At 45.7% G+C, this 25,867-nt stretch overlaps 1 protein-coding gene across 1 annotated transcript in view; it reads right to left on the reverse strand.

Moving 5' to 3' along the window:
• Positions 1–25,867, reverse strand: part of SLC25A1 (solute carrier family 25 member 1) — a 201,707-nt gene that overhangs the window by 59,052 nt on the left and 116,788 nt on the right. The window contains exons 4-6 of the mRNA XM_078768296.1: positions 21,191–21,329; positions 20,345–20,429; positions 9,966–10,070 (exon numbers count right to left, since the gene is read on the reverse strand). Coding sequence (XP_078624422.1) covers positions 9,966–10,070; positions 20,345–20,429; positions 21,191–21,329 — 329 coding nt within the window. The remainder of the gene's footprint in view (positions 1–9,965; positions 10,071–20,344; positions 20,430–21,190; positions 21,330–25,867) is intronic.

Genomic DNA, 25,867 nt, shown 5'->3' on the forward strand with positions numbered 1-25,867 from the left:
CTCCTCGTCAAGGGCGGAGCCGGTAACCCCCCCGCACGCACCCAATGAGAAGCAACGTGCCGATTCCACGAGGCGGAGCTAACGAGCCGAGGGCGTGTCACTCCCCGCCGGATATACGCGGCCCCGCGCCGGATGTGACGTCAGATGCGCCCCCAGCTTGAGCAGACAAGACGCCATCCGAGCGCTGCGACCTCCCCGCATCTCTGGACCGGACCGAGTCGATTCTGACCTTTGAGCCCAGGTGCACCTGGAGCCATCGCTACCCGCCTGTCCTTTCCATCAATCCCCGTGTGAGTCAGCTTTGTCCCGTTTATCTGTCGTCTGTTGGGAATAATATAAGATTGTGTCTAAGTGCTTGTCTTTCTATGTTGTACCTCTCGTCCCTGTAATCTGACCTTCCGCACGAATATAATCTCCTCCGGAGGTCTTGAGAACCGTATCCCTGGTGTCGTCATTTTAATCCCAGCCGTGTGTCTGTTCCTTCATTGACCTAGCATCGCGCGACTAGTCAACGTTCGGGTATAATATCGAGTATAATCTTGTGCAGACGTGGTCATCCCAAAACCGCTCGGTGAATAACATCCAAGCCACGTCTGTAACAATATTGTTGCGGATATGGGATTTGGCCTCCATCCATATCCGCTTGTAAATATTCCCCTATTTCCCCAATACTCCCCAACTATCCCCAATCCCCCATTCCCTAGTCCCATTGTCTGTAAACAACACTCTGTAGAACCGACCTTCCCCTTTTTCCCCCATTAAATGTCGTGCCCAGGTTCACCGCATCTCACGTAGACAACTATAGGACATCTTGCTAGTTATTCTTAGTCTATGTCAGTTAAGGACTCGTTTCCATTAATTCTGACTCTTCGTTGCACCAGAATGTGATTGTATGGCACCAGTAGTGAGTTTAGGACCTCCCCATACCTCCTCCCATCTTCCTCATGAAACTACAACAACAACAACAACTACAACAACAGCGCGCGGGGAGTGTGCGTCCTCACTCCGGCTTGGCTAGCCGCCATTGCCCATGTGCTCCGACGGGGTTACCACGAAGGGGCTGACTGTCAGCTCCTCGTCAAGGGCGGAGGCCGGTAACCCCCCCGCACCCAATAAGAAGCGGCGGGCCGATTCCATCTGGGGCGGAGCTAACGAGCCGAGGGCGTGTCACTCCCCGCTGGATATAGGCAGCCACTTACCGGAGGTGACGTGAGATGCGCCCCCAGCTTGAAGAGAAACAGACGCCACCTCCAGCGCGACGATACCTCCCCGCATATCTGGACCGGACCGTGTGGATCCTGTCCCTGAGCCAAGGTGCACCTTGTGCTATCCATCGACTACCTGCCCTTCCTTGCCATCAATCCCTGTGTGAGTCAGTCTTGTCCTGTTTATCTGTGGTCTGTCGGGGCTACTATAAGACCGTGATTAAGTGCCCACCTTCCTATGCTGTACCTCTTGTCAGTGTAATCTAAACGTTCTGCATACAAATATTATAACCTCCTCCGGAGGTCTTGAGAACTGTACCCCTGGTGTCGTGTCATCTAACCCAGCCGTTGTGTCCTTTCCTTAATTGATTTAGCATAGCGCGATTTGGCCAACGTTCGAGTGGAATCGGGTAAACTGTGCAGACGCGGTCATACCAAACCGCTCGGTAAACTAACATCCAAAACCGCGTCTGTAACAATATATATATATATATATATATATATATATATATATATATATATATATATATATATATATATATATATATATATACATATATATATATATATATAGATATATATATATATATATATATATATATATACAGTCACGTGAAAAAGTGAGTACACCCCATGTAAAGTTTGGACTTTTTCAACATATTTGAACATCCAGCTATTTGATCTTCATTTCAACAATATTGATAGATAAAGGTGATATAATATAACAAATATCATGAAACATTTACATTTTGTAGTCCATTGTATAATTTAAATAAACATAAATAGTCTAGTAGGAAGACTAGGTCCCCCTGCACCCCCCGGAGATATACTTCTAATCAGTGTTTCTAGATTGGAAAAAATGTGTAGAAAATGACTAGCTATGGCCCCAAGCTGAAAAAATGTCCCACATACCATTTTTATGCAAATTACTGCTGCAAATTTTATGCAAAATTATGCAAATTTTATGCAAATTTTTGATGAGGAGTAGAGTTGAGGGGTCTTTGAGGGCTTCATCGAGGTGCTCTCGGTTGCAAGACTGGGTCATTCTGAGAAGCACAGCAGGGTCAGAGATCATGATGTTCTCCTCCTCAGTGAATCTCTCCATCAACAGCCTCTCCATTGCCTCACACACTGTTTTGAGGCAAAAGAGGGACTTTGCGTAGGCCTTTCCACTGAGAACACCTTTGAGAGATCCACTTGTTACTAGTTGTGCCTCAAAGAGAATCTCTGCATATCCAGAACCACGTATCTTGTGTCCAGTGAGCATCCCGATGTAGTTCATGGATGTGTGGAAGGGTCCAATCGTTACTACATGACTAGCAAATTCATTTGGCCAGCGCCAGATGATGGGAAGGGCTTTCATGCAGACACCCAGATCAAATGTATTCAGGACCCATCTCTGACCCACCTCAGCAGTTGCTGCCTCGGAACGCTTCAGTAGCTCACGAACAACTGCGTTGTCTGTGATCGGTCTGTGCCTGGTGCCTGCATGGCATGGCAATGGCCTGCAGCCTGTGCCTGGGCTAGGGGGTTTCACCTCTGCAACTGGTTCTCCCCCACCCATCAAATCAACAGTCGACTACTGCACGCCTATCCACCAACCGATCACAGACAACGCAGTTGTTCGTGAGCTACTGAAGCGTTCCGAGGCAGCAACTGCTGAGGTGGGTCAGAGATGGGTCCTGAATACATTTGATCTGGGTGTCTGCATGAAAGCCCTTCCCATCATCTGGCGCTGGCCAAATGAATTTGCTAGTCATGTAGTAACGATTGGACCCTTCCACACATCCATGAACTACATCGGGATGCTCACTGGACACAAGATGCGTGGTTCTGGATATGCAGAGATTCTCTTTGAGGCACAACTAGTAACAAGTGGATCTCTCAAAGGTGTTCTCAGTGGAAAGGCCTACGCAAAGTCCCTCTTTTGCCTCAAAACAGTGTGTGAGGCAATGGAGAGGCTGTTGATGGAGAGATTCACTGAGGAGGAGAACATCATGATCTCTGACCCTGCTGTGCTTCTCAGAATGACCCAGTCTTGCAACCGAGAGCACCTCGATGAAGCCCTCAAAGACCCCTCAACTCTACTCCTCATCAAAAATTTGCATAAAATTTGCATAATTTTGCATAAAATTTGCAGCAGTAATTTGCATAAAAATGGTATGTGGGACATTTTTTCAGCTTGGGGCCATAGCTAGTCATTTTCTACACATTTTTTCCAATCTAGAAACACTGATTAGAAGTATATCTCCGGGGGGTGCAGGGGGACCTAGTCTTCCTACTAGACTAAAATGAAAATTTCGCATGTGGAAAAAGGAAGTACACCCTTGGCTCTAATATGTGGCATTGCCCCCTTTGGCAGAAACAACCTCAAGTAGGCATTTCTTATAACTGTCTACCAGTCTCTGACATCGACTGGGAGAAATTCTTGCCCACTCCTCCATGCAGAATTCTTTCAGCTGTGCGATGTTTGAGGGGTTTATTGCATGCACACAGCTCGTTTCAAATCCCCCCACAACATCTCGATGGGATTTAGATCCGGGCTTTGACTTGGCCATTCCAGAACCCTCCATTTCTTTCTTTTCAGCCATTCCTTGGTGGATTTACTGGTATGTTTAGGGTCATTGTCATGTTGCAAGGTCCACCTTCGGTTGAGCTTCAACTTTCCGACAGATGGCCTCACATTATCCTCAAGCACCCTCTGGTACAATGAAGAATTCATAGTGGATTATATGATGGTGAGCTGCCCAGGCCCTGATGCAGCAAAGCTGCCCCAAACCATAATATTTCCACCACCATGCTTTACAGTTGGTATCAGATTATTGTGGTCAAATGCTGTCTTTGGTTTGTGCCAAACATGTCTTCTGGTACTGTGGCCAAATAGCTCTACCTTTGACTCATCTGTCCAGAGCACATTGTTCCAGAAGTGCTGGTCTTTGCCTAGGTGTTCATTGGCAAGCTTTAGTCTTGCCCTGATGTTCTTTCTGGACAGCAAAGATTTCCTCCTGGCACACCTCCCATGTAGATCAAATTTGTGCAGCCTCTTTCTAATGGTAGACTCGTGCACTTTGACATCAACAGTGGCAAGAGCTACCTGTAGGTCCCTTGTTGACATTCTGGGGTTCTTAGAGAATTCTTTCAGCATCTTGCGGTCTGCTCTTGGCCTGAACTTGCTGGGGCGGCCTGGCATGAACAAGTTGGCAGTTGTTTGGAATTTTCTCCACTTGTAGATGATCTTCCGGACAGTCGAATGATTGATTTCAAACTGTTTGGAGATCTTTTTAAGTCCCTTCCCACACTCGTAGGCATCTATAACCTTCTTTCTGAAGGCCTCAGAGAGCTATTTTGATCTAGGCATGGTGATGCCGCACACTTCAACAACAAAGAGCAAACCAAAGTAAATGTCTGAGGTTTATATAAGACAGGTTCCTCCAAGATCCTCTCTGATGATGTTCTCATCAATTGCACCTAAGCTGGTGCACCTGATTCAAATTTTAGGTATTTGAAGTAGTGATAAATGTAGGGGTGTACTTACTTTTTCCACATGCGAAATTTGCATTTATGTTTATTTAAATTATACAATTGACTACAAAATGTAAATGTTTCATGATATTTGTTATATTATATCACCTTTATCTGTCAATATTGTTGAAATGAAGATCAAATCGCTGTATGTTGGAATATGTTGAAAAAGTCAAAACTTTACACGGGGTGTACTTACTTTTTCACGTGACTGTAAGACGCATCAGGACGTGATGAGACATTGTGTTTGTTCCATCCCTTCCTTCCTGGGAGGGATTGGGAGACGAATTCGGAATTAGAGGGGAATATGGGAGACAAGACGTAGAGATGGATTCTAAATACAATGGGGGCTAGGGTAGTGTAGCCAACGGTGGGGGGTACAGACGGTTTGGGACGAGTCGGCTCTGCTCGCTCTTCTGCGTACCTCGCGCCACACCACCTTGTTTTCTATTTGCCATTGCATCTTTTCCGCTTGCTTGTTGTGCCTCGTCTCTCCCCCCGCCCCAGGACCATTTTGGAGGCCGAACTGTGCAGCTCCATAGACCTGTGCAGCATCCCTTCTGCACCTTGCTGCCCTGTCTTTGCTACACCTGTGCAGCCGACCTGTGCAGCACCTTGCTGCCATGTCCTTTTGCTGCACCCTTGTTGCACCAGTGCAGCCGACCTGTGCAGCACTTTGCTGCCAAACACCATTTTGCAACACTTGAGGACCTCAAGCCTTGTGGCCCTGCACCTCCGCTGTGCGGCATCTAGCTGCAAAATCATCTTGCACTTCGGACCACTTGTTTGAGTGGCGCTGATGCCATGCAGTTGGACCACGTGAGATTGGCCCTGCTGGCCAAATAAAAGCATTTTTGTTTTTTATTGTGTGCTAGGGACAAGAAGTTCTGCAAGTTTAGTTGGCCCCGATGCTTCAAATGGCCTGTATGCCGGTCAGGGGGCCAGCCGGTTTGATATATGCACACAGAAGAAGCAAGATGCAAGAAGCAAGCAGCAAGTGCCATTTATGAGTGTGTTTTTGCTGTGTTTTCTCTCCCCTCCAATCTTCTCTTCCAAAAAGAACAGGTCCTGGGTCATAGAATTGTAAATATACATGCATGTAAATATAAGAATGTGCCCACCGGCTATGTGTTTAGTTTGAAAATTCCGGAAATACTCGGGTAGTTGTGGGCGTGAAACTGTTAGGTAGCTGCTCAACGCCATAGGAGGGACATATCTAGTGCTAAAACTGTCGCACACACGGGTTAGAGTAAATGCTAGGGGGAATCGCACCTATGTGTCACATTTAATTGTAAGGTTAATTTTGCATGTCAGGCTCTACCGGTCGTTCCAGTGGTGGTTTCGACTCGGGATGAGTCTGACGAGGGAGGGGTGTAGTGTTGTGGTTTTGGAATAAAGGTCAATTCCCCCTCATATGTAGCCACGCCACAACATGAAGCCTCACAATGGTTCAGTTATTTCTTCGTGAATGTAAGCGTAGTCCTTTCCTGTGTTTAGTTTTGCATTGAGTAGGCCATTGAGCTTAGGTGTTCTTTTGGCGCTTTGGTTTGGTTTTGATGCTGAAATGACACGCGGCAGGCCTGAACAAGTCTACCGAGGCCGAAGGAAGGCGCGGCAGGAGGAGTGGTCGGTAAGCACGAGCCGCCAATCAGGGCTCGAGGGGAGTGGCTAACCATGACGACCAGAGGCGGGGTTTGGAACATTCGAGTGAGACTCTGGGGCGGGGCCATATAACCCTGCTCCGAGCCCCCGACCTCAGTCGAGAAGAGTTCGGGTCGAGTTCCGAGAAGGAGTGGAGTTGGCAGTTGAGTTGAGTAAGAGAAGTTCTCGGTCAGAGTCCTGTGCAAGTTACAGTTCCCTGTGAGACGATTTACAGTTTTACGTGAGTGAGTTGGGTTGAGCTTGAGAACGCGAGTGGAGCTGCAGGACGAACGAATTGAATTGTCGATTGTACACGAACTTTCCCCGTGCCTTGCGCTGTATTAATCGTGCTCGAGAGGACGACCCGTGCCGGGCCATAGACGCGCGATTTCCTCCTGCCTGCCTTCTCCTGATACGTGCCGTGACCGCCAAGGGCTACACCACGAGCGAGCTGTCCGGGAGCGACCGGCAGCAAGGCGGGTTTGGCGCGCGAACCTGCTCTTCTTCCATTTCCCCATGTGAGTGATTGGGCCCATCGTCTGGGGATATGTTAAGATTGATTAAGCTTCTGCCCTGTGACCCCTTTTCTTTTGCGAATCATTGTGCATTGTGTAAATAATAATAAATTGTGTTCTTCCTCTAATTTGACCGTTTTTGTCCCTTCCGTCCATTGGCTTCGCATGGTACGAATAGAACCGCTCGAATCGGGTTCCATAGAAAGGTAATGGTGCAAGTCACGTGATACGCATACCGCTCGGGCATAATCGATTAAGCATGGCTTGTGCGAGGCTCGATCCCCGCTTTCGTGGCAGCGTGGGTTAAAGGTACGTGTGAATTTGTCCCGATACCCTTTTCACGTTTGCGCATAAGTAGCGATTCTGCCTCGCGGACCCGAAGACCCAGGGGGAAAAAGGGGTTTGATTCCCCCTTTGTAATGGGAACGGGCTTCGGGAGATCCGCAACAATATATATACACACAAACTTTGACCTGAAGCTGTTTGTTCTGAAATTCATCCAGGAATTGTAAAGATTGTGTGTCTACCCTCAGGAGTGCCAGGAAGCACGATCTCTCCTCACTCAAGAATGAACTCTCAAACCTGTCTCCTTCCTCCAAATCCTGGTGGCGTCTGGTCAAATCCGTTTCTGGTGTTTGTTGCCCCTCCATCCCCTCCCTTACCTCAAATGGCCACACAGTTGACATCGCACGTGACAAAGCCGAATGCCTCAACTCTGTGTTTGCCTCAAAATCCTTAGTCCCAAACCCATCTCTCTCTGTTCCCACCCTTCCCAGTCGAACCCAACTGCTCCTGGACTCTGTGTCCTTCTCTCCTGACAAGGTGGAGGAGTTTTTGTCAAACCTCGACTCTGATTCTGCAACTGGACCAGACGGCATCAGCCCATGGGTCCTAAAATCCTGCTCTGCCGCTCTATCTCACCCTCTCTCTGTTCTTTTCACCCTATCTTTTGCTCAAGGTCATCTGCCAGCATCCTGGAAATCAGCAAACATTACCGCTTTACACAAAAAGGTGCAAAAACAGATCCTTGCAACTACAGACCAATCAGCCTGCTCCCAATTATCAGCAAAGTCATGGAATCCATCATTGCTTCGGATATGAAATCTTTCCTCTTCTCCAATGGCTTGATCTCTGATCATCTATTTCGTTTCAGACCAGGTCACTCTACTCTGGACATGCTGCGTCTGCTGTCTCAACAATGGATGGAGGTCCTCAATGCCAAACAGGAAATCAGAGCTGTCTCCCTTGACATATCACGTGCCTTCGATACGGTCTGGCACCCAGCTCTGCTCACCAAACTCTCCTCCTATGGTATCCATGGAAATCTCCATGCATGGCTTGCGGACTTCCTCTCTGGTCGTAGTCAACGTGTGGCCCTGAATGGATTTCTCTCATCTCCCCTTCCTGTTCAGGCTGGAGTTCCCCAAGGCAGTGTGCTGGGCCCTGTGCTTTTTCTGGTCTTTATCAATTGGGCTAGCCCTGGTGTTGGGCTAGCGGCTAGGGTGCCGGCTTAGGATCCTAGGATCCTGGGTTCGAATCCCGGTCGATCGCTGAATTAACGCCAGGGGGGTTGACTCAGCCTGTCATCCTTCCGAGGTCGGCTAATTGAGTACCAGTTCACTGGTAATTCCCTGTTTGTCGTTAAAGGCGGCAAAAAGGGTTGGCGACAGGAAGGGCATCCGGCCATAAAACATTGCTTCAAAAAGGGGACCGAAAAACAACAACAACCACGGTACCCGAAAAAGGCCAACCCCCACTTTGCGGGGAAAAATGGCCTCTAAAGGTGGTTATATATTTTTTATCAATGATCTCTCCGACTCTCTGGAAAATCCTCTCTATCTCTTTGCTGATGACTCCACTCTCTGCCGCTCCATTCCTCTTCCCTCAGATCGGCAGTCTACAGCCTCCTCACTCTCTGAAGACCTGGACAAAATCACAGACTGGTCAAACAAGTGGAACATGTCTTTCAATCCTGACAAATCTCACACTCTTACTATGTCTCTCCGAAAAGATCGACTGGACAACCCTCCCATCTACTTTCTCAACAATCCTCTCCAAGAAGTTCTGTCGCTCAAGCTTTTGGGTCTCACTATCTGCCATGATCTTTCTTGGGAAAACCACATTTCCAAGCTGGCCTCCAAAGCCAGTCGCCGACTGGGCATCCTCCGTCGTGCAAAGTCCTTTCTAGGCACACCTGAGCTCCTCACCACATACAAGGCTTTCATCCGCAGCTCAATGGAATACTGTTCTCCCCTATGGGCTGGTGCTCCTGCCTCACACCTGGCTCAGCTTCACGCTGTTGAATCCAAAGCTTTCAGAATCATTGGAATCTCCCGCGATGAAGCTATCTCTGAGGGCCTTTCACTCACTCACCGCAGGCAGGTAGGTGGTCTTTCTGTCTTCTACCGACTCCTCTCCGGCCTTGCTCCCCCAGCTCTCTCTGTGCTCTGTCCCCCAAATAGTCCTACAGGTCGCACAAGATCTGCCAGCCACCCTCTGATGGTTAAACTGCCGAAATCTCGGCTCTCTGCTCACCTTCACTCTTTCATTCCTCTTTTCTCCCGCCTCTGGAACAAACTCCCACACTCACTTCAATCACACTTCTCCCTCCAGGTCTTTAAAACAGCTGTTCACCACCATCTCTTATCTTCCCCCATCCAAAACCTTGATCTTTTCTACCCCCACTAATTCACCCCAGATCCACCTTGTTTGAAATTCCAACTTCTTTACTGGAAGTCCTGGCAGTGTCCATATGTTTTATACCTCTCCCACCCCCACCCTTCCCATGCCTCCTCCCCAAAGCCCTCTCCCTCCCACAGTTCTCTCAATGTCTCCATGTCTCTCGGTCCCTGCTCTCAAATGTTGTGTTTGTGTCCTTCCCCCTCTCTCCCCATCTTGTCTACCGCTCCCGATGTTATTTGTTTTATGTGTCTGTTTGTCTTTCTGTGTGATTAATGTTCGCTCTTTCACGAGCCTCGATCTTGTATACAAAAAAAAAAAAAAAATCCCCAAAAGCAGACATGGCAAAAAAATTCCTCAATTGCACCATGCAAAATGCGATTCTCACGACTTGGCTGCTTACCTGTATACCAGTTACGGAGTGAGGTCATGATGTAGAATCGGATGGCTTGATTGGAACCCTGTTTCAGCACTGTGGCTGTAAGGCCTTGATATGTTCCTCTTAGCCCTGCAAAAGGTGAGAGAAAACAAATATCCATTGTGCACATTTTGTTAAGGTTGCCGTCCCGTAACATGCAAACAACGGCATCATCCCTTTTTGAAGTTTCAACACAAAGCAACGAAAAGTGATGTCGAAAGCCATCATTTAACAGAGCGTTGACTTTTTCAAAAAAAGAAATAATACTTCAAAAAATGTTCGAAGAAAAAAAGGGCAATTTGTAGGCATCATGCAACACTTTCAGAATAAGACTTCCACTAATATCGTTAGTGCTGCTTGTGGGATAGGGTTCACGACAGATTCTGTTTATTTCAGAGGGTAGGACTAAGGAGAAGACAGAAGGAGGCAGGGCGAAGGTGAAGACGGGAAGGGGCAGGGGGAAGGTGAAGACGGGAGGAGGCGGGGCGAAGGGGAAGACGGGAGGATGTGGGGGGAAGGGGAAGACGGGGAGAGGCGGGGCGAAGTGGAAGACGGGAGGAGGCGGGGCGATGGGGAAGACGGGAGGAGGCGGGGCGATGGGGAAGACGGGAGTTGGCGGGGCGATGGGGAAGACGGGAGAAGGCGGGGCGAAGGGGAAGACGGGAGGAGGCGGGGCGAAGGTGAAGACGGGAGGAGGTGGAGCGAAGGTGAAGACGGGAGGAGGCGGGGTGAAGGGGAAGACGGGAGGAGGCGGGGCGAAGGTGAAGACGGGAGGAAGCGGGGTGAAGGGGAAGACGGGAGGAGGCAGGGCAAAGGGGAAGATGGGAGGAGGCAGGGCAAAGGGGAAGATGGGAGGAGGCGGGGCGAAGGGGAAGATGGGAGGAGGAGGGGCGAAGGGGAAGACGGGAGGAGGGGGGGTGAAGGGGAAGACGGGAGGAGGGGGGGCCAAGGGGAAGATGGGAAGAGGCAGGGTTGAAGGGGAAGACGGGAGGAGGCAGGGCAAAGGGGAAGATGGGAGGAGGCGGGGCGAAGGGGAAGACGGGAGGAGGGGGGGGTGGAGGGGAAGACGGGAGGAGGGGGGGTGAAGGGGAAGATGGGAGGAGGCGGGGCGAAGGGGAAGACGGGAGGAGGGGGGGGTGGAGGGGAAGACGGGAGGAGGGGGGGTGAAGGGGAAGACGGGAGGAGGCAGGGCGAAGGGGAAGATGGGAGGAGGCAGGGCAAAGGGGAAGATGGGAGGAGGAGGGGCGAAGAGAAAGACTGGATGATGCAGGGTGACAGGGCTTACTAGCATAGCGGTGGCCTGGGTGAGTGGGCCAGAGCCATAAATTTGGAAATAAAACACAAGGTACAATAATTTAACATGGAAAATTAACACGATGCAGAAATTGCAGAAAGGCACGACGGCTTTGGTCCAAAAACTTCGCTTTGGTGAGCTGGAAGGAGGAAATGCACGATCGAACATCCAACGTGTGCAGACCCAGAACCAGAAGACGATCATCCATGAGCTGTTGTTGTTGAACTAATTATTCCAACATTCAAGACCTCTTGCTAACTAATTGCAGGGCCATAACCATATGCTTTCAGACGGCAAACTGTACTATTGCAAAGCAGAAACTCAAGCTGAAGCTAACCTTCAAGCTAACTAACTTGTGGTCAGATCAATCTTTTGGGACTGCCCCAATAACATTTAATCCAGGGCTACCTGCTGCATGGTCATGTTGTCGGCGACTAAACCGACACCCCTCACTTGCTTTGCTAGTGGGGAGGATGACTGTGACACCTACCAGGACCAAAAACAACACCTGGCAAAGGGCGGATGAGCTCCCGTAGGGAGCCAACGACCATCCAGTAAGGACATCCATCCGGTTTGGACTGGTTCAAGTCATACCAAAGATTTTTTAAATGGTACGTGCTGCTTTCCTGCTTGAAAAGGAGAGAGCACGGACAATCCCCATTGGTTGGCATCCATGGGGAGGAAGAAATTCCTCTTGAGGAAATGCCCCACTGAGTATGGTGAGAAAAGCGGCGCCAATTGTTATGACGTCACTGGTAGCCAGAGTATCCCGGCGGCACTTCCCCCCAAGGTCAGTGACTGTTAAATGTTTGTCTCGTGTGTCTGTGTGTGTGTGTGTGTGTGTGTGTGTGTGTGTGTGTGTGTCTGTCCGCTCACTTAAACTTGCCTACAGGTCACAATTTTAAACAGATCTTCACAAAACTTCACCAAATAGTAGAGTTCGTGGTCCGACAAAATCCTCTATTTTTGAGGTCAAAAGGTCAACCACTTTTTCCAAATTTCTAACATCCTCAATTTTCATCCGATTGACTTCAAATTTGAATAGGATTTGCATATCAGCGAAATAAATTTAACCACCAACTATTTTTGAGATAAACATAGGCCAAAAGGTCAACTTAGGCCAAATTTCTAAAATTGGCAATTTTCATATGATCAACTTAAAATTTGAAGACGATTTGCATGTCAGGTCACTGAATTCAACCACTATTTATTTTTAAACTCAAAAGGATGCTCCACTGAGTGCCACTCCACTTTGTTCTCTTTTGCCAAGTGTCGCTCTCTGAGTGATTTTTCATTCTGTTCGTCAGTTTGGTCTGTTTGTCTGACTGTCAATTGCCCACAAATCACAATTTAAAACCGATCTTCATGAAACTTCACCAAATTATAGAGTTGGTCATAAGGAAGAAGCCGATTGATTTTGAGGTCAAAAGGTCAGGATAGGCCAAAGGTCAACAAATTTGTCGAATTCTAAAATTCTCAATTTTCATCTGATTCACTTGAAATTTGAATAAGATTAGCATATCAGCTAACTGAATTCAACCACCAGCTATTTTTGAGGTCGACTTAGGCCAAAAGGTGAACATCGGCCAAAGGTCAACAACCTTCTCAAATTTCTAAAATCCTCAATTTTCATCGATTGACTAGAAATTGGAATCTGATTTTCAAATCAGTGAACTGAATTCAACCACCAACTATTTTTGAGATCAACATAGACCAAAGGTCAACCACTTTTTTCAAATTCGTAAAATCCTCAATTTTCATCCGATTAACTTAAACTTTGAACACAATTTGCATATAAGGTCACCGAGTTCAACCACCAACTATTTTGAGGTCAATAACATGCTCTACCGAGTGCCATTCTACTTTGTTCGCTTTTGCCAATTGTCGCTCTCTGAGTGATTTTTCATTTTTTGATTAATCAATCAATTATCGGTTTATTCAATCAATCAATTTCTTTTCTTTCTTGGGCAATATCTCAATATCTCAATATCAGTTTTCCAACACCTGGGCAATATCTCATTCACCTTTTGAGCTAGGAAGCTGACATTTGGAAATGACAGTGACCAAGGGATTTGGCTGCAAAGGGTGCTTTTTGATTTATTGATTAATCAATTAATAATTTGATTTTTTTTCCTCTATTTTATTCTTTAAAAAATCATAGCTCGCAAACCATGTGGCCGATGACGTCATGGTCACGGCACTTTTTGTTCATCACTGGTATGCCATCATGCTTGTAAAGTTTGGTCTCGACCTGTTTAGCCGTGTGGTGATATTGCCACTTAAGTTACAACCCTGGTTATGCTATTCACTGGCCACTACGCGGCTCCTATAAGAGCCTGCCCGTTTAGCGCAGAAGGCAGTTCTGTGACATGTAATTCTAGGGTATCTCCGTGCCTCAGTATAATGGTAAGGGTTCTGCATTGCGCTTGCTTGCTTGAATAGATATCACTCGTATGTACCTGTAATGTTACTAACACCATGATTGCTGGTCTTTCTTTTAGATGCTGTTTGAGATCGATTTCGATTTACCTCAGATTGGAGACATTGTTGTCTTCTCTAATTCTTACAACAAGCCGTTTGAGAAAAAAGTGGTTTTCAGGAAAAAAAACAATATGGCAGCAGAACCATGTGACCGATGACGTCATAATTTTTTTTTTCTCAACAGATTTTTCCCTGACCATACTCAAGAAATTTCATATTCGTGGGATCAAGCGTTCTACTCATCAAATGATGACGTCATTGCTCATAATGAAAGCAACTATCGCATCAACATTAACATATGCTGGTCAAATGGAGAGTTCTTTACAAAGAGCCATGACTCAATTTTCTCCATTGAGCGGTGTCGGAGAAATAGAGGGGCAAACTTTGAAGGTTTTTCTAAGATGGCACAAATACCACGTGACCCGTGATGTCATAATAAGCAGGGAAAAAAAAATCTGAAGGTGGAGTCGCTCCCTTGGTGAAACGTTCGTGTCAATCAGACCAACGGTTGGAGAGAATATTAATTTTAAAGTTTTCGGACCCCCAAAACCTCGGTGGAAGAATAATAAGAAAGAGAAAAGGAATAATCTGAACAGCAACAGCATTGCATGCAGAGGAAACCTAATTAGAATGGCCACTTTATAACTGCGGGCAGTGACGAGTGGGATCCAATCTGCCCCGCTTTGATCGGACACATTACCCATGACGTCCTCTTTCTAAAACTGAATTCATAATTGAATTTTGACAATAAATAAAAAAAATGAGCGGTGTGTCTTTTGGGTCTTCTGAGTCCTTGGGTCCTCTTATCTTATCGGTCGGTCTTATCGGTCTTATCGGTCCTCGGGGTCTTTAGTGCCTTTAGTGTATTGGGGGTCTTAAAGGGTTATCTAAGGTATGAGGGGTCTCACACCCCTTTCCCTTCAAATCTCCCCCACCCCCTTCCGCTTCCCCTTCAAAACACCTCCCTCACCCCTCTCCTTCAAAACTCCCCGCTCCCCCCTCACACCTCCCCTTCAAAACTCCCCACTCCCCCCTCACACCTCCCCTTCAAAACTACCCCCCCTCACCTCCCCTTCAAAACTCCCCCTCACACCTCCCCTTCAAAACTCCTCCTCCACCTTCCCCTTCAAATATCCCCCTCCCCCTTCAAATATCCTCCTTCCCCTTCCCCTTCAAATCTCCCCCACCCCCTTCCACTTCAAAACTCCCCCCTCACCCCCCCACCCCCCCACCTTCATATCTCGCCGACAGTCCTCCCCTTTAAATCTCCCCCCTCACACCTCCCCTTCAAAACTCCCCCCTCACCTCTCCCCTTCAAAACTCCCCCCTCACCTCTGCCCTTCATAACTCACCCCTCACCCCTCCCATTAAAAACTCCCTCCTCACCCCTCCCCTTCAAATCTCCCCCCTCAGTCCTCCCCTTTAAATCTCCCCCCTCAGCCCTCCCCTTTAAATCTCCCCCTCAATCTCCCTCTCAAATCTCCCCAAACATTCATATATTATATTGCTGCATAGAACACCCTCAAAAAAATGTAAAACTGATCGAATAAAGTGTTGTAATTGTCGAAACAAAAGTACAAACAAACGTACAAATGTACAAACATACAAATGAGACAGACAGACAAAAAAAAATTGGATACAAGATCGAGGCTCGTGTAAGAGCTAACATGAATCACAAAAAAAAAGGACACACAAAACATACAATAAAGGGAGCGGGAGACAAGATGAGGAGAGAGGCGGAAGCACACAAGTACAACAGCAGAGAACAAGGACATCGGGAGATCTGTGGGAGGGAGAGGGCTTGGGGGGAGGAGGCATGGGAAGTGGGAGAGGGGTGGGAGAGGTATAAACCACATGGAAACTGCTAGGACTTCCAGGAAAGAAGACGGAATTTCAAAAAAGTGGATCTGGGGTGAATTAGAGGGGGTAGAAGATATCAAGGTTTTGGATGGGGGAAGATAAGAGATGGTGGTGAACAGCTGTTTTGAAGATCTGGAGGGAGGAGTGGGATTGAAGAGAGTGAGGGAGTTTGTTCCAGAAGCGGGAGAAAAGAGGAATGAAAGAGTGAAGGTGAGCAGAGAGTCTTGATTTTGGCAGTTTCACCATAAGAGGGTAAGGCCCCAGTCACACCAGGTCTGCGACCAGGTTACGACCTAGCTGCGACCGAAAAATGTTGGAATCGTGGGCAAATCGTAGAAAGAGCGCGCGACTGGTCGCAGAGGTCGTGGGTGATCGCCAGAGCAAAATCAGTCGCAGCAAGGTCGATGGTCATGTTCAAAACTTCTGACCTGCGATTCCAAATCATAAGAGGTCGCAGACAGGTCTTACATGGTCGTACCACCAGTCACGCATGGATGCATCACCAATCGTGCATGATCGCGGGTCAAGTAGTCACACGATTGGTCGTGCTACTGGTCCTGCCACCTGTCGTACGACCCCACGATCGGTAGTGCGACCAGTCACGACCTGTCCCGACTGGTTGCGTGACCTTACGATTGATGGTACCACCAGTCTTTAGCTCGCAGCTCGCAGTCTTTAGCTCGCAGCTCGCAGTCTTTAGCTCGCCAAGGCTGTGCGCGTTTACCTCAAGCACTACTACAACAACGTCGGCAGTGTCCCATGGCAGGATAACATGATCTCGGAACTGTTTTGTGAATGTCGAAATTTTGATTTTTTTTTTTTAGATATGTGTATCATATATTATATGCTATGTGTATGATCTATTTTTGCATATCTATTTTGCAATAAACTTGTACAATAAACATGCTATTTCATGGGATGTCAGGAGAAAAAGTAATAATTAGTTGTCTTTATTGTGTGTGTGTATGGTCTGAGTAATAAATGACTGGTTTATATGACAATGGAAAAAAATTATTATTTTAAATACAAATTTAATCAATACATGTAGACACAAACAAAGTTGTTTGTCAAAGTAAAATCTTTAACACAATAAAGTAATGTGCAGAACTTAGCTGCGAGGCCACATCTCCCTTCTTGGGAGGCATAGCGAATTATAGTTTCAGTTGAAAAGTTTGACGAAGTGTACTCCTTGAGAGGTAGGTGACTACTGATGCTGACGCACGATCGCGAGCCTTTAGATGTGATCGAGTGACCCATCTCACGACTGGCTGCGGCTGACTGCGATTGATCATGCGAGTGGTCGCAGGTCACCACGATTGATCGTACGATCGGTCGCTGATCGCCACCACTAGTCGCACGATTACCTACGATTGATCTTGCGATCAGTCTTCTCCAATCGTTGGTGATCACACGACCACGCATACCACCAATCGTATGATGACCTACCACCAGTCTTAAGAGCAATCGCAGTATGCGATCGCAAATGGAGATCGTAGCAAACATTGCCGATTGGTTGTACCTCGGCCAAATTGACACCAATCGCACGATCCAGAAAACGTACAATCCAGTGTGACTGAGGATTTACTGGCAGATCTTGTGAGAACCTGTAGGAATATTTGGGGGACATAGCACAGATAGAGCTGAGGGAGCTAAGCCGGAGAGGAATCGGTAGAAGACAGAAAGACCACCTACCTGCCTGCGGTGAGTGAGTGAAAGGCCCTCACAATAAGCTTCATCGTGGGAGATTCCGGGAAATTTGCGATTTTCGCCATAAGAAGGCATCAGGCAGTATGATGTGATAGATATGATGAAAAATTCTCTCTGTCACCTTGACCTTTAACCTGTTTAGTCAAGTAGCATTCATTGACAGCCTCACTGTTTTCCTTCGGATCCACTGGTAAAATTTGCCGAAGCTAGCTGAAAGCATTCGCAAGTTATCACACTCACAGACAAACATACATGAAAAATCGGTCAGAGACCGAGGACTTGCCGGAATGTACATTTTTATCGGCTATTTTGGACAAATATGGCGGCCGAACCACATGACCGATGACGTCATCATTATTTGTTTTCTAAACTAATTTATTCCTTGATGATGCTCAAGAAATTTCATCTTGATTGGATGAAGTTTTGTACTTGTCGAATTATGACGTCATAATGGAGGCACCAATGACATCATCATTAACATATTTTATTCCCCATGGAGAGTTCTTTACAATGAGCCATGTCTCAATTTTTTCTATTCAGCACTTTCGGAGATATAGAGGTGCAAAGTTTTTCGGTTTTTCCAAGATGGCGGCCGAACCACGTGACCGATGATATCATTATTATTTTTTCTCCACCAGTTTATGCCGTCATGTCGCTCAAGAAATTGCATCTTGATTGGATGAAGTTTTGTACTTGTCGAATTATCAAATTATGACGTCATAATGGAGGCCTTGGGCCGAGAGAGTTAAAAATTGGGCACAGTCTATTCCAGCGCAAGACAAATATGTGTGTAAAGTTTGGCGATTCTACGTGCAACGGTGTAGATGTAGTACTGCGCACAGACAAACAGACAAACCAACCGATCAACATACTTGCCGGAATCTTTTCCGGCAAGTAATAAATATAAACAAACAAACATATATACAGGCTTACAAATGAGACCGACCGACATCACAAAAACAGACAAAAAAACAGGGTTGAAAACATAACCTCCATCCACCTTTGGTGGCGGAGGTAACTTGAAAGGTACTTGGGAGAGCGCACACCTCTGCCAGGTTGAACAGTTTATGTTTTGTATCCACTGATAGGCCGGATCTGGATTCGGACCTGAACCAAAACATAATCGCCTTGTTTTTGTCACTTGACCAACACATCCATCTTGTTTAGTCATAACTCATCCACAAGTTTTTGAAATATCATAGTATCATACTATAATATTGTTTTTTGGCGCCATCTCTCAATGTTGAAGAATCAATTTAAAAATACCTGTTTCCAGATCTGGATTCAGGTCTTCACCAAAATCTAACCATGTCATCAGTCACATACCCAACCCCTCCGTAAAATTTCGTCTGAATCCGTGTACAACTATGAGATAGCCTGTTCACAGACAAAGAGACAAACTGAAACAGACAGGGGTGAAAACGTAATGTCCATCCGCATTCGGTGGCGGAGGGTAACAAATAATCCAAACAACAGCAATAGGAACAATGATAATAAAAAAAATTAACAGAACAGAAACAATGGTGTACCACGGTCTGCAAAGTCATTTGGTACACTAATAATAACAAGTACAAAAAGTTTTAATTAAAACAAAAGCCGCATCGATGTTACACAATGCCTAGATGCAGCTGTGCCTATAACGTCGATGTTATAGGCACAGGACATTCCTATTGATTCGATTACTTGATGTTATTTTTGTGGAAAGTGAAAATATGTCTCGGCAATTTCCCGTGTGTGGCGACGAATTTTTAATATATCTCGGCATTTTCCCGTCTGTTATTTCAGGCGGTGTATGACTGACCATGCCGCGATTTTAAAAATATATATCTCGGCAATTTCCCGTATGTGGCGACACGTGAACGAAGCTATGCTCCTCTCTCCACATTATTGTGACGACGTATAAATTAAATATTTCATCGTGACGATTGTCATCAAATGGACGAATTTTTAATATATCTCGGCATTTTCCCATCTGTTATTTCGGGCGGTGTATGACTGACCATGCCGTGATTTAAACAAAATATATATATCTCGGCATTTTCCCGTCTGTTATTTTGGGCGGTGTATGACTGACCATGCCGCGATTTAAAAAAAATATATATATCTCGGCATTTTCCCATCTGTTATTTTGGGCGGTGTATGACTGACCATGCCGTGATTTAAACAAAATATATATATCTCGGCATTTTCCCATCTGTTATTTCGGGCGGTGTATGACTGACCATGCCGTGATTTAAACAAAATATATATATCTCGGCATTTTCCCGTCTGTTATTTCGGGCGGTGTATGACTGACCATGCCGCAATTTAAAAAAAATATATCTCAATGGACTTGAAGTTACAGGCGTTTGAGAATTCATTTCGTTCTATAAAGGGCAACTTTCATCGGATTTTCTTCCCGTTTTTTTTCAACCGAGTCTAAAACTATGTTAGCGACTGTGAAAAATGAAATGATATATCGAATTTGATTTGAAATAAAACTGTGAGAGAGGAAGACACCACGGGCCTACAAAACAGGCCTCAAAGCTATGCGAGTTAATAAAATGGTGGATATTTGTTTATATGAGGCCTCTCCCAGAATGGGTGGAGCTATGGTTCCCAGAATGGGTGGAGCTTTGAGGTTTTGTCTTCTCTGCAAGAACAAGAAGAAGAAGAACAAGAAGAACAACAACAACAGCAGAGGGCACTCTATGACCAGCGTCTGCGACGCGGCTAAAAATAACAAAAACAATAGGTTACCAGCCTGGCAAAGCTTGATACCCCAATAATCATTTTATAAGTGGTGGTTTACTACTCCTTGGGATATAAGAAACTCTGTGGTACCATTACAAATCAGGGTGCCAATTGTAGAAACAAACCTACAACAATCAGCTTTCCCCAATGCTATAGGAGGAGGCTTAAGGAAGTGTTGGTTTCATCGAGGTGTTAGTGTGGAGCAAACTTATAATCTGTAATATAAACAAGAAACACCCACAAGAGTAAAGTGCTGGAGCAGATGGTTTGAACGCCACCGAATAGTTACCTTGCTCACGCACAATTTCTCGCACTCCATGGAAGAATCCACGATATTTAGGATTTGCTGAACATTGATCATGTATGAATTTGACCTGGAGGGGTTGGTAGAAACATAAATGGCAAAGCACGTGAACACAACATGGATAGAAGAAATTGAATGAATAATCTGAAGATATTTGGATGAACCATGCACGGATGAATGAGGATATTTATTTATTTTTATAAACATAAAGTATTATATTTTTTAATTATAACGACAATCCAGCATAAATTTCGTTTTACTGGATGGATCGAGTGTAGATTGCGTTTACTAGATAGAGTTTTACTAGATGGATCGAGTTTTACTATATTACTTCTATGGGTTGTAGATCAACGTGCAGCTTGACCCATTGGAGCCCATCTTCTTTTAACGTAGCTAAATATGGTAGAATATTTGACATCTCCCCACAAAGGACCACATTTGCACCAGTCCTCCACTCCCACCCCTGAAGTATGCGTTCAAACTGCACATGCGTGTCTCCATGGTTTAAAGTCACATTGCCAGAACGGTTTTTCTAGCTCATATTAAATAACAATAGTACATGTTATTGGACACTGCCATTTTTCACAGCCAACACAGTCAACCCCCTCACTTTACCCTCTCTCGACCCATTGTATGATGAGCAATGTTCCAAAAGGAAATTTCTAACATTAAAAGCAAAAATGCACAAAAAAACAAACAAACAACTGTCAACAATTCAGAAGTACAATGCCGACCCACACCCCACACCACCCTCCTCCAAATCCCCGCTTTCCCCAATGAAAATGCAATTCAGAGATGTCCCCTTAATAGCCATACAGAACATGCTCTCACCTTAACAGTCTCCATAGGACAAACTACCAAAATAGCCTCAGCCACACCAGCTCCAAGGCCACAAAAAAAGCCTTTGGAACTACTAAGTCGGCCTTGGTTGTCTCGTGCAGTGTTTGCCAAGAACTCGAACATCCCAAACCTGAGGGGACAGGGAGGGACATCGCACCTCAAAGTATGATAGCACAGCAGATGCAGGGGAACATGTACTTGCATTGCAGGAGAAACTTGCGTTGCATTTCCACATACAAGTTAGGCCGTTATGGACAGCTTACCACAATGTATCTTCAACATGCAGAGACAGGACCCTATACTAGGCCATAAGATATCCCATAGAAAACGTTCATTACATGCTACCCACTTGCAAACTAAAATATAATTAATGTGGAGCATTAAATTGATCATTCTCAACTGAAAACACAACTTCCACATGAACGACACCATCTCAGAAACTTTTCCACAAGCCTGATCCCTGGAGCTGTTCGAGCACACACTACATTCGGAGTGATGCAGTCACATGTCACATAATTGCATGCTCTCAGCCAATCAGCATTGCGGATCATCATCCGGGAGTGCGGTTACGGTTTCGCTCTCGATATCATCATTTGTCAATGTTTTACTGTTTTTCATCGTAAAAATGAACGAAAATTCGTGAAATGCAGTGTATTATTCATGTGGAGATCCTGGGATATGACAAACTGAAGGAGTTTAACGAAAAAGTTTGGATAGAGTGCGGAATTTTGTCGAAAAATGGATGGAAATTGTTGAGTGGGCCAACGAGAATTCGAAGCGACAAAGTCACACCAATTCCAGGCACTGTTGAAAGAATGTTGGCTTATCAATTAAATTACAAGACAAGAACAGATACATTCAAAGTACACCGCCCCCATGCCAAATAAATAAATATTCTCCAGCACGGCAGAGCCGGGGCGCCTCCGGCACCCGGCAATACCGCCGTGCAGCTCATAGAGACTGTGTTGGGAGGGAGACGTGTACAATAATTGATTGATTAATTGCATAATCGAAATCAACAAATAATAATCATACATTATTTTCTCAATTAATTGGCCAACAGCATACCTAAACCAGGTCATCCGAAGCTGTAACTTTTTGAAAATTAATTAAATACGTCATTAATCGAGAAAATTAAATAATCATTTCATTAATCAATAGATTAATTAATCAATTAATCAATCGGTCAAAAATATCCTTTACAGCCACATCACTTGGTCACTGTCGTGTCCAAATATCAGCTTCCTAGCTCAAATGGTGCCCGAGATATTGCCCAGATGAGAAAGAAAATAAATAAATGACGAACACTGAAAAGTAATTTTTTTTGTTTTTTTTTGTATACTGAATCGAGGCTCGTGAAAGAGCTAACATTTATTTCACAAACAAATCAACCAGACAAACAAAATATATAAAAAGAGGGAGCGGAAGACAAGATGGGGAGAGAAGGGGAAGCACACAAACACAACATTTGAGAGCAGGGAGAAGTGTGGGAGGGAGAGGGCTTGGGGGGAGGAGGCGTGGGAAGGGGTGTGGGGGGGGGGGGGTGGGAGAAGTATAAAACACAAGGACACCAAGGACTTCCAGGACAGAAGTTGGTATTTCAAAAAAAAAAAAAAGTGTAGGATTTTGGGTGAAATTAGCAGGGTTAGAAAAGATCAAGGTTTTGGATGGGGGAAGATAAGAGATGGTGGTGAACAGCTGTTTTAAAGACCTGGAGGGTGGAGTGGGATTGAAGAGAGTGAGGGAGTTTGTTCCAGAGGCGGCAGAAAAGAGGAGTGAAGGTGAGCAGAAAGTCTTGATTTTGGCAGTTTAACCATAAGAGGGTTGCAGGCAGATCTTGTGCGACCTGTAGGAATATTTGGGGGACAGAGCCCAGAGAGAGCTGGGGGGGCAAGGCCAGAGAGGAGTCGGTAGAAGATGGAAAGACCACCAACCTGCCTGCGGTGAGTGAGTGAAAGGCCCTTGGAGTTAGCTTCATCGCGGGAGATTCCAATGATTCTGAACGCTTTGGTTTCAATAGCGTGAAGACGAGCTAGGTGTGAGGCAGGAGCACCAGACCAAAGGGGAGGAGCAGTATTCCATAGAGCTGCGGATGAAAGCGTTGTAAGTGGTGAGGTCAGGTGTACCAAGGAAGGACTTCGCACGACGTAGGATGCCCAGTCGGCGACTGGCTTTGGAGGCCAGATTTGAAATGTGGTTTTCCCAGGAAAGATCATGGCAGATAGTGAGACCCAAAAGCTTGAGTGACAGAACTTCTTGGAGAGGATTATTCAGAAAGTGGATGGGAGGGTTGTCCAGTCGGTCTTTTCGGAGAGACATCGTAAGAGTGTGAGATTTGTCAGGATTGAAAGACATGTTCCACTTGTTTGCCCAGTCTTTGATTTTGTCCAGGTCTGCAGAGAGTGAGGAGGCTGCAGACTGCCGATCTGAGGGATGAGGAATGGAGCGACAGAGAGTAGAGTCGTCAGCAAAGAGATAGAGAGGATTTTCAAGAGAGTCAGAGAGATCATTGATGAAGACCAGAAAAAGCACAGGTCCCAGAACACTGCCTTGGGGAACTCCAGCCTGAACAGGCAGAGGAGATGAGAGAAACCCATTCAGGGCCACACGTTGACTATGACTAGAGAGGAAGTCCGCCAGCCATGCGTGGAGATTTCCATGGATACCAAAGGAGGAGAGTTTGGTGAGCAGAGCGGGGTGCCAGACCGTATCGAAGGCACGTGAAATGTCAAGGGAGACAGCTCTAATTTCCTGTTTGGCGTTGAGGACCTCCATCCATTGTTGAGAAAGCAGAAGCAGCATGTCCAGAGTAGAGTGACCAGGTCTGAAACCAAATTGATGGTCAGAGATCAAGTCATTGGTGGAAGAGGAAAGATTTCATATCTGAAGCAATGATGGCTTCCATGACTTTGCTGATAATTGGGAGAAGGCTGATTGGTCTGTAGTTGCTAGGATCTGTTTTTGCCCCTTTTTTGTGTAAAGCGGTGATGTTGGCAGATTTCCAAGCAGATGGCAGATGACCTTGAGCAAAAGAGAGGGTGAAGAGAACAGAGCGAGGGAGTGAAAGAGCGGAAGAACATGATTTTAGTACCCGTGGGCTGATGCCGTCAGGACCAGTTGCAGAATCGGAGTTGAGGGTTGACAAGAAATGAATAATAATCATTTAAAAAATTAAATAATTAATCAATTGGCTAATATAATACCTAAACCACCACCATTTCATCCGAATCTGTAGCTTTAAAATAATTGATTTGTTCAATCATTAATCGAACAATTAAATAATTAATTGATTAATTGATTAATCAATAAATCAAAACAAGCGTTACGCCTAGGTCCCCCATCGGTGAAGTGATGTGAGTTGACAAAGTGGAAGACGCAAGATGGCCATCTTGGATTTTGACGTGGCGACCCAATTTTCAATAGCGTTCTCCCTTATGCGTAGATACACCCACACACCAGATTTGAAGTTAGTAGTTCGTTTATTTATCAAGATATTTCGCTCAAAAGGTTCAGACATATATATGGTGGCGGCCATCTTGGATTTTGACCTGGCGACCCCTTTTTCAATAGCGTTCTTCCTTATGCCTAGATACACCCACACACCAGATTAGAAGTTGGTACGTCGCTTATTTTTCAAGATATTCCGCTCACAAGGTTCAGACATACATGGCGGAGGCCATCTTGGATTTTGACGTGGCGACCCAATTTTCAATAGCCTTCTTCCTTATGCGTAGATACACCCACACACCAGATTAGAAGTTAGTATTTCGTTTATTTTTCAAGATATTTCGCTCACAAGGTTCAGACACATATATGGTGGAGGCCATCTTGGATTTTGACGTGGCGACACAATTTTCAATAGCGTACTTCCTTATGCCAAGATACACCCACACACTAGAGTAGAAGTTGGTACTTCGCTTATTTTTCAAGATATTCCGCTCACAAGGTTCTAACATACATGGCGTCAGACATACATGGCGGCGGCCATCTTGGATTTTGACGTGGGTTGCACCCACACACCAAATTAGAATTCGGTCCTTCGCTTACGCACGCACGGATGAACGGACGCACACACGGACGGACGCACACACGGACAGAGGGGAAAACCATTGTCCCCCTTTCGCTCCGTGTGACGGGGGACAAAAAGTGAGTACTCCCTATCAGCGTGCGTCATTGCCGAGCCCCCTTCGGTGCCCGGCAATGACGTTATGCAACACTTGGAGATGGCATAGGAAAGGAGCGGTGTACAACAAGTACAGATACAATCAAAGTACACCGCCTCCATGCCAAATAAATAAATAACCTCCTCCAGCGCAGCATTGCCGGGTCGCCCCAGGCACCCGGCGACACCCCCGTGCAGCACATAGAGAAGGTATTGGGAGGGAGAGGTGTACAATAATTCATTGATCAATTGCGTAATTAAAATCAAGAAACAATGATCGTAAAATAATTTCTTAATCAATTAGATAATAGCATTCCAAAACCAATAGTGTTTCATCCGAAGCTGTAACTTTTTGAGAATTAATTTTGAAATTTTTTGGAAATTAATTAAGCTGCACGGTCTTCAAGCAGCCATCAATCATCTGGTCTGGTCTCCCATCTCTACTGCCTCTGACATCAACTCTTCCTGGGAATTCTTCCAAAATAAATTGATCTCTCTCTCATGCA

The sequence above is a fragment of the Myxine glutinosa genome, chromosome 14 (assembly GCF_964187855.1).
Source record: "Myxine glutinosa chromosome 14, kmMyxGlut1.1, whole genome shotgun sequence".
In the NCBI taxonomy this organism is placed as follows: Eukaryota; Metazoa; Chordata; class Myxini; order Myxiniformes; family Myxinidae; genus Myxine; species Myxine glutinosa.